Source organism: Pterocles gutturalis, unplaced genomic scaffold (genome assembly GCF_000699245.1).
Source record: "Pterocles gutturalis isolate BGI_N339 unplaced genomic scaffold, ASM69924v1 scaffold4505, whole genome shotgun sequence".
NCBI classification, from domain to species: Eukaryota; Metazoa; Chordata; class Aves; order Pterocliformes; family Pteroclidae; genus Pterocles; species Pterocles gutturalis.
In genome coordinates this window covers 35,604-51,042 of record NW_010138027.1, presented here as the reverse complement: position 1 = coordinate 51,042, position 15,439 = coordinate 35,604, and the positions used below count along the sequence as shown (strand labels likewise).

The following is a 15,439-nucleotide window of genomic DNA, read 5'->3' as shown; positions in this document are numbered from 1 at the left end:
ACGCGGCCCTAGCGAAAAGCTTTCCTGGTGTAGAATCAGCCTGTAGCCAGCCCTGTGCCAGTGTGGGGCAAAGTTTGCCAGTGTACCATTCATATTTGCGATGTTAGTTGTCCTAGCCTGTCGTGTTGATTCTGCCACTAAAATGAAATGGCTTTTGTCTCAGCTGGTTTCTTCCCGTCTTAAACTTTATTTCTTTGTTCTCCTGCAGCCCAGCCATGGCCGGAGACTCTAGGATCTTCATGAACCAGGACATGGACATCGGAGTTACATCCAGAGAGCCTAAGAAGATTCCCAAACAGGCTCGGGATGATGTCCCCATTGCCACCGACCGAACCCGCCTCATATCAGCAGAAGGTAAAAAGCCACGTCAGCGTTACATGGAGAAAAGCGGCAAATGCAACGTGCACCATGGGAACGTCCAAGAAACCTATCGATACCTTAGTGACCTCTTCACTACGCTGGTGGACCTCAAGTGGCGTTTTAATCTTCTTGTCTTCACTATGGTCTACACCATCACTTGGTTGTTTTTTGGGTTCATGTGGTGGCTCATTGCCTATATCCGGGGAGACCTGGACCATCTTGAAGATGAGAACTGGATCCCCTGTGTTGAAAATCTCAGTGGATTTGTTTCTGCATTTCTGTTTTCCATCGAGACTGAGACAACGATTGGGTACGGCTACAGGGTCATAACGGAGAAGTGCCCGGAGGGCATTGTACTGCTCCTGATCCAAGCTATTCTGGGCTCCATCGTCAACGCATTCATGGTGGGATGCATGTTTGTCAAGATCAGCCAGCCAAAGAAGAGGGCTGAAACCCTCATGTTTTCTAACAACGCAGTGATTTCCATGAGGGATGAGAAGCTCTGTCTCATGTTCCGGGTTGGAGACCTCCGCAATTCCCACATTGTCGAGGCTTCCATTAGAGCCAAACTGATTAAGTCCAAACAGACCAAAGAAGGAGAATTCATCCCCTTGAACCAAACGGACATCAACGTGGGATTTGACACTGGTGACGACAGATTGTTCCTGGTGTCACCTCTTATCATCTCGCATGAAATCAACGAGAAAAGCCCCTTCTGGGAGATGTCCCGCACCCAGCTGGAGAAGGAGGAGTTTGAAATTGTCGTCATCCTGGAAGGAATGGTGGAAGCAACAGGTAAGGACTTGTCAAAAACCGGTCACAATTGTGAGGGGGAAGGGGAAGAATGGAGTGCAGTTTGGCATTGAGATTTTACTGTCAATGTTGCCTGGACTGAGAACATATTGGAATTTGTCCATCTCTAGTGACTGATTCAGGTGGGGTAATGTTGTCTGAGACAACTAGCAACTAGAAGACAGGTCCTTTAGCTCATATTTTAGTGTTTCACACTGTTTTTACAAGGGGTTAGTCAAGGTGCTGTCCATAATCACTTAGAACTGATCCGTGGGAAAAAAAGAATGGACTAAAGGAATTCTTGGGGTCCCATTTCTGTGATCAAAATTCATGGCAAAAATCTTTTTCCATTTCTCCTCTGTATTAAAAATTGGCTGTAACCGTGCTATTTTAGGTATTGCTGTGGTGTTGCTTTTTAATGGAGGCTGTGAAGGAAGTGCCCCAGTATTACTGTATCCCGTAAAACAGCACGTGCTGAAACCGAATGACTTGTACGTGATACAGGACGGGTACTTTCAAAAGGAGCTTGGTCAAATCAGGGCCTTTAAGGGGAATGGGACTACAGGCAGCACTGAGGAGAGAATTGCTATCTAGAGATGTGGAAATGTAAAAAGAGATGGAAAAAAGCTTTTAATAAGTAGGTTTGCCCTTTGGATTTTAGTTGAGGTGGCACTGTGAGCCCAAGGCTTTTCTGTTGGTGGTATCTGGGGTGTTTTCCATCTTGATGAGGCGTGGGTTCTCTCTGAAACACTAGCAAGGGATTTTCGGCTTGATATGAGTACCAGCATCCTGTGTCACAGATTCTGGCCCTTGCTTACTATTAATATTTTGTCTCCTCCTTGAGATTTGTCTTTGTTAGTCTCCTAACAGCCAGATGTAAAGGAAAATAGTCTCTCAAATTCTTGCATCGCAGACCTTCACTCTTAAAGAGCTCTCCAGAGAGCTAATTCAGTTTCCCGGTATCTCCCTGTAGTCATTAGGTGAATAGCAGTAGCTGACTTTTCCAAACAGAGCTAATGGGAGCTCACCTGTAGCCTGCACTGTAGCTAGGCTGGAGTCCTGTGCTGTACAAATGCAGTGCGTTTGGCATTAATAGGGAAATATTCCTCCCCAGCAGAGTACTGTAGAGATGTGGCAAAAGAAGGGGTGGGTGGAAAAGACTATCAAAGGCAAAGATTTGTAATGGAAGCTTATTTTGTAGCCTAAACACTTACTAGATAGTAGAACCTCCTAATCCGCACAGGGAATGCAGGTCCTTGTTTGTGCAAAGCCTCTTTCCTCATCACACAGTGACACTATCGACTCCTGTTTGAACGCTACTGCACTGCCTTCCTCCTAGGAGAGCTCAACCTCTGCTAGACATGTGTGAGAGGAAGTCATTACCAATAACAGCCTCGAAATTAAAAGCATGGCATAGGAATAATATTGCTTTACAAATGGGCTCCTTTCCCAGAGGGATTGCACAGGCCAGCGTGTAATGATGTTAAGGAGCATACATCTGTGGAAATGAATTATTCTGGTCTCAAAAGACAGGCTGTGAAATTCCAAAATTGGAGCTAGAAGAGCCAGTTTGCATTGAACTCAGAGCAGAGTGGACCTTAGCTGCTGCCATTATCTGGCTGGGAGGCTGAGATGGTTTTGGGAATGGCATATGGTAAGCGGGGAGGGGGTGTGTGCGGTATTTTGCCACCACGAGAGTGGCTTGCAGAAGCACAGTGTGTGTGCTTTCCTGCTTTGTCCTCGCACTTCGTCATGTTGATAAAGCAATTGGGGGGTATTAATCCCTACCTCCATACTCTGAGATTTGTTCCAAGCAAATTCTTTTGTTTGTTTCCTCCCTTTTATATTGTCCAAGCTTTCGGGAATGCTCTAATTTACTGGCAGTGTGACTTGTATTAAATCACGACACTGTTACGACCTGGTCAGGTTCAGGGCAGTATGAAAACACAGCAGGCCATCTGTTCCCCTAGCAACTCCTATAGAAAATGAGGAACCACCATCCCGGCGTTCAGAGGTGCGACTGGCCAGCGTGCGTAGCTCCGTTCACGGGGCACGAGAGGCGAGAGGGTCCTGGGAGCTGGCTGGGAGCTGGCTCAGCTCTGCAGGTGGTGGCAGGTGGAAACATGGATGGAAACTTACTCAGTTGCATCCTGCACTGGTGGGGAAAAGACAGATTTTTTCATCAGGTATTTAGACAGCAGGTCAAAATGGTGATTGTCAACATACAAATGACTGAGAGGAAATCTAAGTGTTATGTATTGACTAGAAGTGTGAATATTTTCCACCGAAACATTTGGGAAAGCAGATTTATAACTGTTTCCAATAGCTTTAACCAACCACATCCATATTACAAATGTAATGTGTTGTCTCCTCTCAAACAAGTAACTCTTCTCGCTGACATTTAAGTTTAATTTTGATTCAGTGGAAGGGAAAGATGGTAAATAGTTTCAAATGAAAAGTATAGAACCAATTCCAAAGAGCTAAGCCACTTCAAGTCATTGGTTTTTGTTACAAAGTGAACCATTGTGGTTTAAAACAATATTTTTGTTTTCAAGTTGACTTGAATTTCCTAAACACTTCAAGTTGTTTTATTTACAAAGTGAAACATTGTGTTTTAAAACCATGGTTCTGTTTTCAAGTTGACTTGAAGTTTTAAAAGGATAAATAACACACTGAAGAATAGCAACACACCAGAAATGTACCAGCCAGCCTAAAATGCAATGTTTTTATTTTGCCAAAAAAGCCCATCAACATTGTATTATTCTCACGAGAGCTCCCCGGGAACCCCCAGCCATCCTGCTGACTAACCATGAAGCCAGCTGCAGCACGGAGAGGGGTCTCTGCAATCGATATTTGCTATGCTTGGGACACTGTGACTCCACGAGAGGTTAAAAAATGGCAAAGGGAGCCTGGGTAGATCTGCTGTGATCACTGCTGGGTGAGATGACCACTGTAAAGACAAAAATCAATCCAGATGACAAGCGTTGTGACTTCCAGTGCTGCTTCGTGGGCATCTCGAAAGCAGCAGCATCACTCACAGCGCCTACTTAAGGAACTGGGCGCAGAGATTACTGTAGGGAACTAATTCCCTTTTGCCTTATTTGCAAGGGATGCTTGTCAAGAGCAGTTGGCCCAAATTTGATCTGCAGTAAAAGGGAAGAAAGTGAGGGTGGAGGAGCAGGTTGCAGAGTGAATGCGTTTTTGCTTTCAGTGCCTTTCTGCTTCCCACAGTAGCCACAAAACTTAGAGCCATCCTGTTAGGGGAAGAGGTCCAGGCTGTTGTTGGCCAAACCTCTTTCCTGTCCTCTCCTGCTCCTGAATTAGCGCAGTATATACAGCAGGGCTGCTGGAGACCCTGCTTCCGTGTGCGTGCAGAGTCAGCTGGCTGATGGTGAAGAATTTGGCTGATCCATTAGAGAGCATTGGACAGTCCAATTGGTTTTTTCCTTTTTTCTTTTCTGGAAGCCATCACTCCCTGTGGTGACGCAGCCTGCATATCCTACAAGGCTTTCTGGCAGATAATTCAAAGAGGCTCTCTTCCAACGTTCCCCTTCCGCTGCTGTTTACTGACAATTAACCAAAACCTGATTTATCAGTAGCTGTCCTGCAAAGCTCGTTCTGTGTCTGCCGTGTCCAGCGCTGCTGCTGTCTGGGCACAGCCACAGCACTGCTCGTTGCTTCACTCTTGGTCCTGGTTTTCATTACCTCTTTTCCCCACCACTGTTAAATAAGCCACAAGAGACAGTTCAGATGCCTGATTAATCCAGTCACAAAATGAAGTTTTAATAAACTCTTAGGAAAGTATAGGCATATAACGTTTCTGGCTTAGAGTCTGTGTGATAAAAAGTGGTTTAATGATTAGAAGTCATTTGCCTCATCCCGTCCCTGGGAGAGTGCAGGCAAACAGCAGCTTTTTTGCACCTCAATTTATCCACCTTTACAGAGGACATAGTAAAAGTTCCAGGCTGTAAATACAGGACCAAAAGAAGTTGTCACAATGTAAGATATCCTGAAATTAATCGTGATTTCCATGGGAGAACAAAGGAAGGATGAAATGGAGTTTTTGTGCATTCATTGCCTGTTTTGGGTTGTCTGGTTTTGTTTGCATTTTGTCTATAAATAAGTGTTCTTTTCTGCAAGAAGGACCTTGCAGACCTGTTACAGAAGCTGCTAATGTCCTTATAGGGAGGAGAGAGATGTCTCAAGTCCTTGTTTTGATGAGCTGGGTTGTCCTCCAGAGGTAGACGTTGCTGGGCTAGCCATCGTAGGTGCCTCTGCAGTCACCCTCAATGCATTTATGAGGGGCCCGAAGCTCCCTGATGCGAGCTTGGTGCTCAGGTTCTGCCTGGGAGAGACATGGCACTTGAATCCAAGATCTTTAAAATCGTAAGGTCCTTTTAAATTTTTTTCTTCCTTCATTTCCAGTGCCTAGGAGCTTTCACATGCCTGGAGAGCATTCAGATAAATTAGAATCCTATTACTCTCCTCTGGCACAAAAATCAAAGTGAATCAAGCCCAGACATGTCCTCCTCTAAAGAAGACAAGCACAAATAATTGGAGGACCATGCTCCTACCTTCTAATATTCCTTTTCAAGTTGGAGGAATATTGACTTTTTGGAGGTTACAGTGTTCCTTGGTCTAATTAACGCAAAGGGACTAATAAATTTTATAACTGTCCAAATGCTGATGCTAATCCAAAGCCATGTATTGCTTAATTAGAGTGATGGAACTTAAAATTTTTATAACTCCTACTCCTTGCCATCCTAACTCGCATCAGTCTGTCAGCTGCACCTCTGAGTCCGTCAGTTCTTTCTCTGTACTCCTGCAGCGCAGGTGGAGCTCAGCTCAAGGAGCAGAGTGTGTCCTCAGGCAGCTCTAGGGCATCCAGAGCAAGGGGAGAAGCCACCCTGCCTACAACAGAGCATGAGAACAAGGACAGAGAAGTGGACTCGCTCCCAGCAGTATGTGTCTGAACTGCAGAGAGCCCAGCAAATACGGCAAACATACAGTCAGCATCCCCGTGACATTTTGCCAGCAGATAATCGCTGAGCTCTCTGGCATTTAAATGAGGAGAGTTAATTTTAGGCTGGTGAAAAATGTTGTCTTGACAGCCCCAGGGGTTGGGATATCTCTGCCCACTGAGCGAGTTCAGGCCGTGCAGCAGTGCCGAAAGCTTCGGCTGTACCGCCGATGTGATCACGCTGGAGCCTGTGGCAATTTCTTGGGTGGGTAGATGATGCTTTGTGGTCCCCTTGCCCTCTCCCAGTGAACTCCCAGTAAAGGTACTGGTTATGACGGCATGTTGGACAAAAATGTGCATCCGCCAGCATGGAGAGAGGCTGCTGGTTCCTCTCCGGGTAACCAAAGGGCTGCAGAAGGAGGTAGATCTGGCCTGCGATAATGAAGCTTGATTTTAACTGGTAACCCAAGGGCATACAAGCCCTGGAAATGGGGAGCGGTCGCCACTTTTCCTGGCAGCGTGGCGGAGCCAGCAGTGGCTGCTCCACTTACAGAATCAGTGAAACCTTGGGAAACCTGCAGCTCCCATTGAGCGCGCTGCAGAAAGAACACGCTCCTTACTGAGCGAGCCATCAAATAACTGCTTTTTGTCAGCACATATTACCATTCCTTTGTCTTCGATAAAATGTAAGCTGCTTGATCCCAGGTGATTTTGCTGACAGCAAAGTGCCTTACTGGGTGAGTTCCCTGACCCCTGTTTTACACACCGACCTCTCCTCAGCAGCTCTCTGTTCTCAGATGTAATGAAACACCTGGTTTAATACACACAGCAATATATTTTGCATCTTTTCATCTACTGGAAACCAGAAACGAGGCATTTAGGAAGGCATCTATGGCTGTCTTAAACAGGAACATGCCCCAACTCAGTTACTGATCCTGTGATGTAGTGACTCCAGCCAACAGACCAAAACCCCACGGCTGAGGATTCTGCTGTAATGAAATTATCATTAAAACTCTATGAAATGTTTATTGCAGCACTTGAAACCAGCAGACAGTCCTCTGGTCTCCAGCTTTCTAAAAAGCCTGGAACTGGTTTCAGCTTTATTGAAAATTTGGTGCATCTGTTTATAACTTTGTACAAACTTTTTTTCTCTGGTTTCAGTTAAAATTGAGTTTTGTTTGCAACTGAGAGCTAAGCTGCTGCATGAAGAGATGAGAAAGCTGTAACTAAAACTTGAAAGCTGGAGATTTCGCATATCATTTCACATTTTCCACAACTGACAGATTGTAACAATTTATATTAAACATACTTTTTCATTTTTAAACCAGACTGTTTAGAAGAAAATTAAGCTTCTAATGGCCTTACTATCCAGAAAATCTGATACACTTGAAAAAGAAAAATCTCTATGACTTTATTTTTAGATAAGTTTTGAAGCATAACTACTTAGACAAAGGGAAAATGATGATATTTTTCTATTAATCTTATTTAAAGGAAATGCCCAAGTCACCAAATATCACTTCTCTATGCCTATACCACTTAAACCCAAAATGTGTTGTATCTGCTTTAAGAAAAGGATTAACAGCCTTTATCAGGGCCATAAATACTGTGATTATTTTTGCAAGAAATTCTGAGAGTTCGAAATCTAGATTTCTTGTGCTCTCTGAAATGTCAGTGCTTGGGGCAGCTGGAGTGGGGTTGCCGCTGCGCTGAAGCAGAACAGCAGTGGGATGGGGTGAGCGTGCGACGTAAGGATTTACTACACCCAGGATGTCCCATGGGCGCAGATAAGCAAGGGTTATGAAATGAAACCGCTGACCTTAGTCTAGCGCCTTCCCGCTGCAAGCTGGAACTTGGATACTGGGAGCTCAGAGGGCACAGCGCACGTTGGCTGCATCTGTACGCTCTTAATAAAAGTGAGGTTTATTGTTTCCACACCTCTTCTGTCATCTTTTTGCAGTTACAGAGGCACTAATTAGCTAGGGACAATAGAGATGCATTAATTAACCAGGCTGGGGAGCACAGGGCAGCCTGCAAAGCAGGCGCTGGATGAATTGGAAGCAGAGACAATGCCGTTGTTTACTTGGTGATGTCGGAGTTGCCAAGCAGTGTGTCCCCACGCAATTAAAACACCACTGCACATGTGCTAAAAAGGAATATTTGAATTGGATTATGGAGCAATTACAAGTTGTCTTATTGTGCTGGCTCCGTGTACCCCTGGGGTTACAGAAAGCAGCTACTGCAGGAAGCTGGCAGCGTTTGGTTGCTGAAAGCTTTCTGTTGTTCCTTCCCTAATGGAATACCTACAGCGGGAGATAACTGGGTCCCTGGAGCCCAGGGACACTCGCAGGTACTCCCCCCAGGGAAGGAGTTATTTCAGGCCCCCATTACAGGGATAGGGGTTCCCTTAGGATGCCTCCAGCCCTCACATTTGTCAGGGACACCCCATCTTGGCCTTGGGGACAGCTGCGTGATACCCATTCCCAGTTCATTCCCAGTGCCTCATCCTGTGAGCCTGAGTGGTCTCCTCTCCTGCTCTCTTTGCAGGGCTTTGAAAGGGCTCAGAGCTTGGGGGAGCCACTTGAAGGCTTTGGTGGAAAAAAAAAAAAAAAAAAGGGGTTAGTTTATTTTAACTGTCTCCTTACCACGCATCCACACGCTGCTGGTTGTCTAGCGTTCTGGCCTCCCAGCATGAGGGAGCATCAGACAATGAGATGAGCCCTGCAGCCCGGCACTACTGACCCTCAGGACAGCCTCTCATAAGAGCCCTTGCCCAGGGAGGTAGTGGCACAGCTCTCCTGAGAAAAGCTGCAGCAGGACTCAGCAAGGAGCAGGGCTCCGTGGGCTGCTCTTGGCTAGCTGATGAAAGGGAGTGAAGACTAACCAGTCTTCACCTGGAGGACGGAGGAGTCCAGGGCAGGCGATGCTGCACGTTCTAGTGTCACCATAGGGTCAGGAGTGGTCTCCACGCTGGTTTTTGCTTGTAGAGCAAAAGTGGGTGGTTTCCTGAAAAGATGTTGCACCTCAATAGAGCTTCTGCTTAAGGCAAAAACACTTGAGGTCATTTTCTTCTTCCATGATTGTATTTTTCATAGCAGCCTCTGCGCTTCCCGGTTCCTCCCGGTCCAGGAAGCAGGCACGCTGGAACACTGTGACTAACTCTGTACTTGTTCCTGCCCAGAAGCAAATACTCCTGCAGATCTTCTTGGGGGAAAAACACCCAATCCCATTGGACTAAGCATCCCCGAGGTACTGAAAAGCCAGCTTCCCGTATAAACCACCGGGAGCTGTGGCCCTCTCCAGCCTCCGGGCTGGCGGCTTAGCCAAGGAGGGAGCTGCGGGTGCTGCTGGAGATGAGGAGGGATGGGGTCAGACACAGGGAGCTGGAGGGATGGGGTCAGACACAGGGAGCGCAGGACTCGTTCAGCTTCGGGGCAGGACTGGAGGTGCGCTGGCAGGGTTGGGTGTTGCTCTAGTGCCGTTCACCAGCAGTGCTGCCAGTCTCAGCCGTGCGAGGAGCACCTCAGCAGAGCAGTGTGAGCGCAGAGACAAGCTGCTTAGTGGGACCAGACTTCAGAGCCGTAAGCGCAAGGTTCAGGAAGCAGTCTGAAGACGCGGCGATGAATCCATCCTTTTCCGTTTGAGCGCTGAGCTTGTTCATGATAGAGGCTTTTGTGAGGCTTGTTAAGCGAAGACCTGCTCTGTGTCCCAGAGCAATCAGGTACGGAGATAACACAAAAGTGCTTTTAATAGAAAGAAGCGGTTGGGTGAGCATGTGAGGAAGCTTTGCATTTAACATCCCTCTGTTTCTACCCAGGGATGACTTGCCAGGCTCGCAGCTCCTACATGGACACCGAGGTGCTGTGGGGACATCGCTTCACTCCCGTCCTCACCCTGGAGAAGGATTTTTACGAAGTCGACTACAACAGCTTCCACAGCACGTACGAAACCAACACGCCCGTGTGCTGTGCCAGAGAGCTGGCCGAGTCCCGCCGGGAAGGGCAGCTCCTCAGCCACCTCCCCAGTGCCACCCTCCTGAGCGGAGGCAGAGAGGCAGAGACAGCGAAGGGGGAAGAGGAAGAGGAGGAAGAAGGCAAGGAGCCAGCAGGATTGCATGGAGCCAACGGGACAGCAGGAGAGGTGAAAGGTGACCTGCCTGTATAACACACCAGCTGGGGGACACTAGACACCCCGTACACTCACTGGGAGACTGGCCCGGAGGGTCAGGAACTGACTGGGAGTCAGAGAGCTGAGATTTGCCTCCAGATCTCTGCTGCCTGCTGCTTGATCCTGGCCAGTCACTGCACGGCACCGTGCCTCAGTTTCCCTCCCGTTTTCTCTGTACTGTGGGGCTCTGAGCTTTGCACTCGTTTGCGAAGCGTTTTGATCTCTATGGACAAGGCTCACTGAATATGGTCACTGTTAAAACTGAAATTCCCACCACTAGTCGTTTCAAAAGCTGTTCACTGGACTCTTTCCTCTTGAGAGGGTGTTTAAAAAATAAAAGTCGAGAATGTCCCATCTCAGTATGAAGAATGTGGTTTCGTACCTTCACTGAATTTGTGAGTCAATGTATTGTAGACGTTGTTACTGCTCAATTAAAAGAAGAGGAAAAAACCTCTCTGGTATGTAGTGAAGTGTTTTGTCTTTGTGATTTATTTTTTTTTAATTGATTTTAGCGTTTTCCTCCAGGATCACAGTCATTGTGCTTTGTTTCCTGGAAAAGGTCTGATGTTACCAGGTAAGTTTCCCTGCAAACCTTTCGCGTGTCTGTCCAATGTTTTTGACTGTCTTCTCAAACTGAAGTGCTATCTTTGTGTCCCCTTTTAATGCAATCTCTGACACATTTCCTACGCTATCCATGATCAGAGCAAGCTTAGATCTTGCCCTAGTGAAGCCTTTTCCTCGTCTCGATGTCACAGTTTCAGTTCCAGCTGATGATTTAAAACACAGTAAGTAGCCACGTGGGAGTTTGAAATGTTCTGGGGTTTCAGGCAGGGTCCCTGGAGTAGGTAGGCTGGGTAAGTAACAGTCTGAAAAATTTGGAGTTAAAGGTTCAGATGCTGATGTTCCTACAGCTGATGGGAACATGCACGGATGTAACCGGAGCCGTTGGGTCATGCAAAGAGCCAGCGTCAGCCTGGCCTCCCGGACACGGGAATTACCAGCACGTTATACAGCCAGTTTTGAAGTGAAATAACTTCGTTCAAAACGCTCGTCAGTTCCAGAAAGCATCTTGCAGGCTTGCAGAGGGTAGTATTTTTCAAAAAGGTCTGGGTTTAGGCTCAGCTGCTTCTTCTCCCATCCTAAGCCTCAGAGGAAGAGAGGGAAGAAAACAGGGAGAAAAATGGGAGAGGTTTCTTAGAAGGGTTTGTTCTTTGTCTGAGACCCTCGCTTCTCACCTTGCCTCTGCAGAGTGATTGCTGAATGGTGGAGCAGGCTGCAAATCCATTGCCGTGCGTGGGAAGCGAGGCAAGAAGGGTATTTCTCCCCTCTTGAGCAGATCCCTTAAGCAGCTGTGTACTCTGTTGGCTTTGTGGCTTCTTTCTGGGTTTGAAATTTGCAAATATGTCTTAAGTACCTTGTTGGATCGATGCTTCAAACAGCGCCAGTGTAAGCAGTAGCCAAAGAACTTCCCTGGCTTCTAGGAGAAGCATCCTCCTGTGTTTATTAATCAGCTGAGCAGCTCTGGGGGATATCCTTGCATTTGAGATATAAAAGGTGGGGAACCAAGCTGTGTAGCGTGGCAATCGGTTAATGAGCTTGGGCAAGGCGATCCGGTTGTACCCGATCCAAAGCGTTTCGGGCAGGCCCCAGGACTGTCCTGTGCTCTCCTTTCCCAGAAATGGATCCCAAGGAGAGATTTAACTTAGCATATGGAACTTCTCTGAAAGCAAGGGAGAGAATTTCTTCCAGAATTGTCATCTCTGAAAATTACATCAGCCTCCCTGCTGTTCCCCAAGCACACGCAGGACAATTACCCATGGGGATAAAAGCATAATAGACCCACTCTGCTGTAATGAACATTTAAATACAAGTCTGCATCCCTTATGGGAGTTGGAATAGCTCCCATAGATATGTCCACCCACATAAATATCCAATATATACTATGCACTCACCAGCCTCTGCGCTTTCAAAAATATTAACTAGTACTCCACAAGAAACATTTATAACCTGTAAACACACTATTCATGAACAAATAATCATATTTATATAGCATAGCCAGTAAACAAGCTAAAAATACATATTCAAAACATTGAATAATTACATCTGCCTTATAAACGTATCACTGATAAGCAACATTCCCAGCAGCATCCCTCCACAATAGCGTGCGCTTGGGTACGTGTCCAGAAAACAGCTGCTCTCCGAAGCTGCTCGTGTACACAGCCTGTACCCAGTTATTCACAAACACACCCCCACGCACACTTCCACACCCGAATTTTGCATTTTAATCCTGCATTGTCTCTCTGGCAGGAGAACCTGCATGTCCAAATGATTTCCCACCACCACCCAGCCAAACCCTGCATCCCTGCAGCCCACAGCACAAACCCATCCCGTCACCCGCAGCGGTGCAGAGTCGGGAAAGCAGTTTAACTCCAGGGGTGTGTTTCTGTCCTGCAATCATTAATGAGAATTTTTGAGCAAACAAAAGCTAGATTTGGTGTTCTTTATTTTTTTCCATGTGGCAGGATAGTTGGGAAACACCCTTCTGATGCAGGAGATGTTGTGAGCTGTGAATGGAGAATTGCTTACAGTAAAGGCTTTGTCATTCTGCTCGATTTCTTTTTTTTTTATGGTTTGGGGATTGGAGTGGGAGGGAGCCCTGCAAGCTGAGTAATTTATCCATTTATCGTATCTGCTCTTGTGCAATGTCACTACAGCTCGTGTACGGCCAAGCTGACCTGTACACCTCGTATTCTTTTTTCTCCTGTATGAGTTTCCATACTTACACTTATTTAGACTATTCCTTTTGACTTGAGTATGTTTCTTAGACTGATCTGAACAGACATAAAAAATCTAGCTCTTACCTTGGTGGTTGGTTCCAGGGGTAAATCAACATGACTGTTAGAAATCTACCTTTATTTTTCATTTTAATTTGCCTGGCTTTACCTTTCGCTCATTGCAAGACCTGTCACTCATTTTTAGGCTTCAATTTACCCCCTCATTTTTCTCTCTCACTTGCTATTAAGGATATATTTCTGTTAGAAATAGCGGCTCATGAAGCTGCGATAAGAGGGAATGTTATTTATGCTGAAGTAATTAATACCCTGCGATAAGCTGCGTGCACTGCCAGCCGGGTCTCTGCAATATAGGAGAGGAGGCATGTTGCCAGGGTGTGTTAAGCAGCAGTTGGGCGGATGATGGAGAGGATGCTTAATGAAGTTCCGGGGAAACTAGGCAAGCTTTCAGTCCGTGCATAGAAGTGGCAGCAGTTTCCATTTCAAGGCTGGTGAAGGTCTGATTCTGATGTTTTGACTGACATCACTCCAGACTATATTTCCAGGGATGCGTGGTCGTTTAGACAGGTGGGAGGAGAATCTAGGTGTTGGCATTTTATTGTACGAAAAAGTCAAATCCAAATTCTGATTTCATTTAGGGCGATGACTCTCAGGGAGATGGGGAGACATTTTAGCGGAGCCCATGGGTCCCTCTGCTTTGCCAACACCCCGCAGAGCTGAACTCAGCCCTTGAGTCCGAGCAGGTGTGCTTTCAGGCAACGGAGGGGAGGGTTGTGTTTTCAGACCTTGTTGTGTGTAAGAAAACATGTACAAAGGTGGCTGGTGTTGAACAACTGGTGCTGGTGGAATTAATTCTGCTAAAAGGTAAAGCCTGATGCTGCAGTTTGTCATCTGCCTTGCAGGACTGTCCAGGCATCCTGCTTAAGCTACAACCAGGTACCGCAAACATTCAACCCCTTTCCCAAGAAGCATGAAATCTAACTAAAGCCCAGCTGAAATCTGTGTTTCACATGCTGGTATGAACGCAATTGTAGAGCGACTTCAGTGAAGCCACTGGTGCAGCAAGCACTGGAGGTTACTGGTGTAAGCAAATGGAGAATTTAGCTCGGTGGGGTGATCTGGAGGAGTGAAAAAAGCAGTCTGGTTTAATTAATAATTTAATTATTTTGGTTGGTTTAGTGAGATCAAGACATGAAGGGGTGAAAAGGCTGTAACGTTCTGCTTTTATTCACAAAATATTGACTCACAGTCCATCTTTAAGTCGGGCAGAGAAGAAAATCCGTGAGCTTTCCTTACCTGGGTGTCGAAATGAGACGGGGAGTGCAGTGTGGTGTTATTTCCTCTCTGTTACGTTCTCAGTAATTCCTGACAGAACAAGCCTGGCTTTGTGTCTGGCTGGTGTGGAGTCACTATCGCTGCTTCTGCTGCAGAGAGGGGGCCGGTGTAGCACGGGGTTTTGTTTGCCAGAGCATGGCGAGAGCTCGGTGCCTCTGACCCAAGCCATGGTTGGCGTCGTCAAAGCGGGAGGGACAGCGAGTGGTTCCAGCTCCCCAGGTCCCGTCACTACCCAGTGCACGTGGAGTGGCTGCTGGGTTTAACCCAGTCTGAGTTAATACCAAATACAGCAAGTTATTTAAGGAAGGGGGATTCAAAATTGAAACAACTCTATTCTTTCAAGCCTCATCTTGTAATTGAAATATTCATAAAGCTCCTTATTCAGCATAAGACCATCGCAGGAATAGTTCAAGGATTTCATGCTTTTTGCAGTTACAATGTGCAGATTCAGCAGCACCAGCCTGCATTTTATGAGTGCAAATGCTTCGTATTTTTGACCCATCGCTCTTTCAATGTATTTTCCTTTAGGGGATTTTTCATCAGATTGAATGAAATTGTGGTTTTCTAATATGCACAAACATGGGCAAGGTTGAGAAACCACTGAACTCACTGTCCTAGTCGATTAAGAGTTTTTTGGGGTCATATCAAAAAATCCTGATCTTAAAATATGTTATTTTTAAATTTTATCATGATCTTCAAATCCTGCATGGATTTAGAGCTCACAAAAGTAAATGCAGATAAAGCCAAAGGTTAATTAAAAAATTCTATGAGTCTGTGTTTCTATCCCATAGAGGAAGGAAATGTTTTCCCCTTTCTGCCTTTGTTACGCAAATATCCAGCAGTGCATAGCTATCCTTGTGTGCTGCTAACTAAGCAGCGAAACCGAAATGTCTGTTCCCATTGCCCAAAAGTGAAAGAAATGCACTACAGGAAATCATAGAAATAGATCAGCCTGTCAGATAAAACACCTGATGAGAATCAGGATGACAACTATAGCCCTCCATGTTTATGCAGATTTATTACTGAATGAGAAGAA

The 15,439-nt window shown here is 46.1% G+C and overlaps 1 protein-coding gene across 1 annotated transcript; it reads left to right on the top strand.

Moving 5' to 3' along the window:
- Window positions 1-215: 215 nt before the first annotated feature.
- KCNJ5 (potassium inwardly-rectifying channel, subfamily J, member 5) lies at window positions 216-10,273 on the top strand. The gene is made up of 2 exons (XM_010082807.1): window positions 216-1,155; window positions 9,927-10,273. The coding sequence occupies exons 1-2, from the start codon at window positions 216-218 to the stop codon at window positions 10,271-10,273; spliced, it is 1,287 nt and encodes a 428-aa protein (XP_010081109.1).
- Window positions 10,274-15,439: the final 5,166 nt, after the last annotated feature.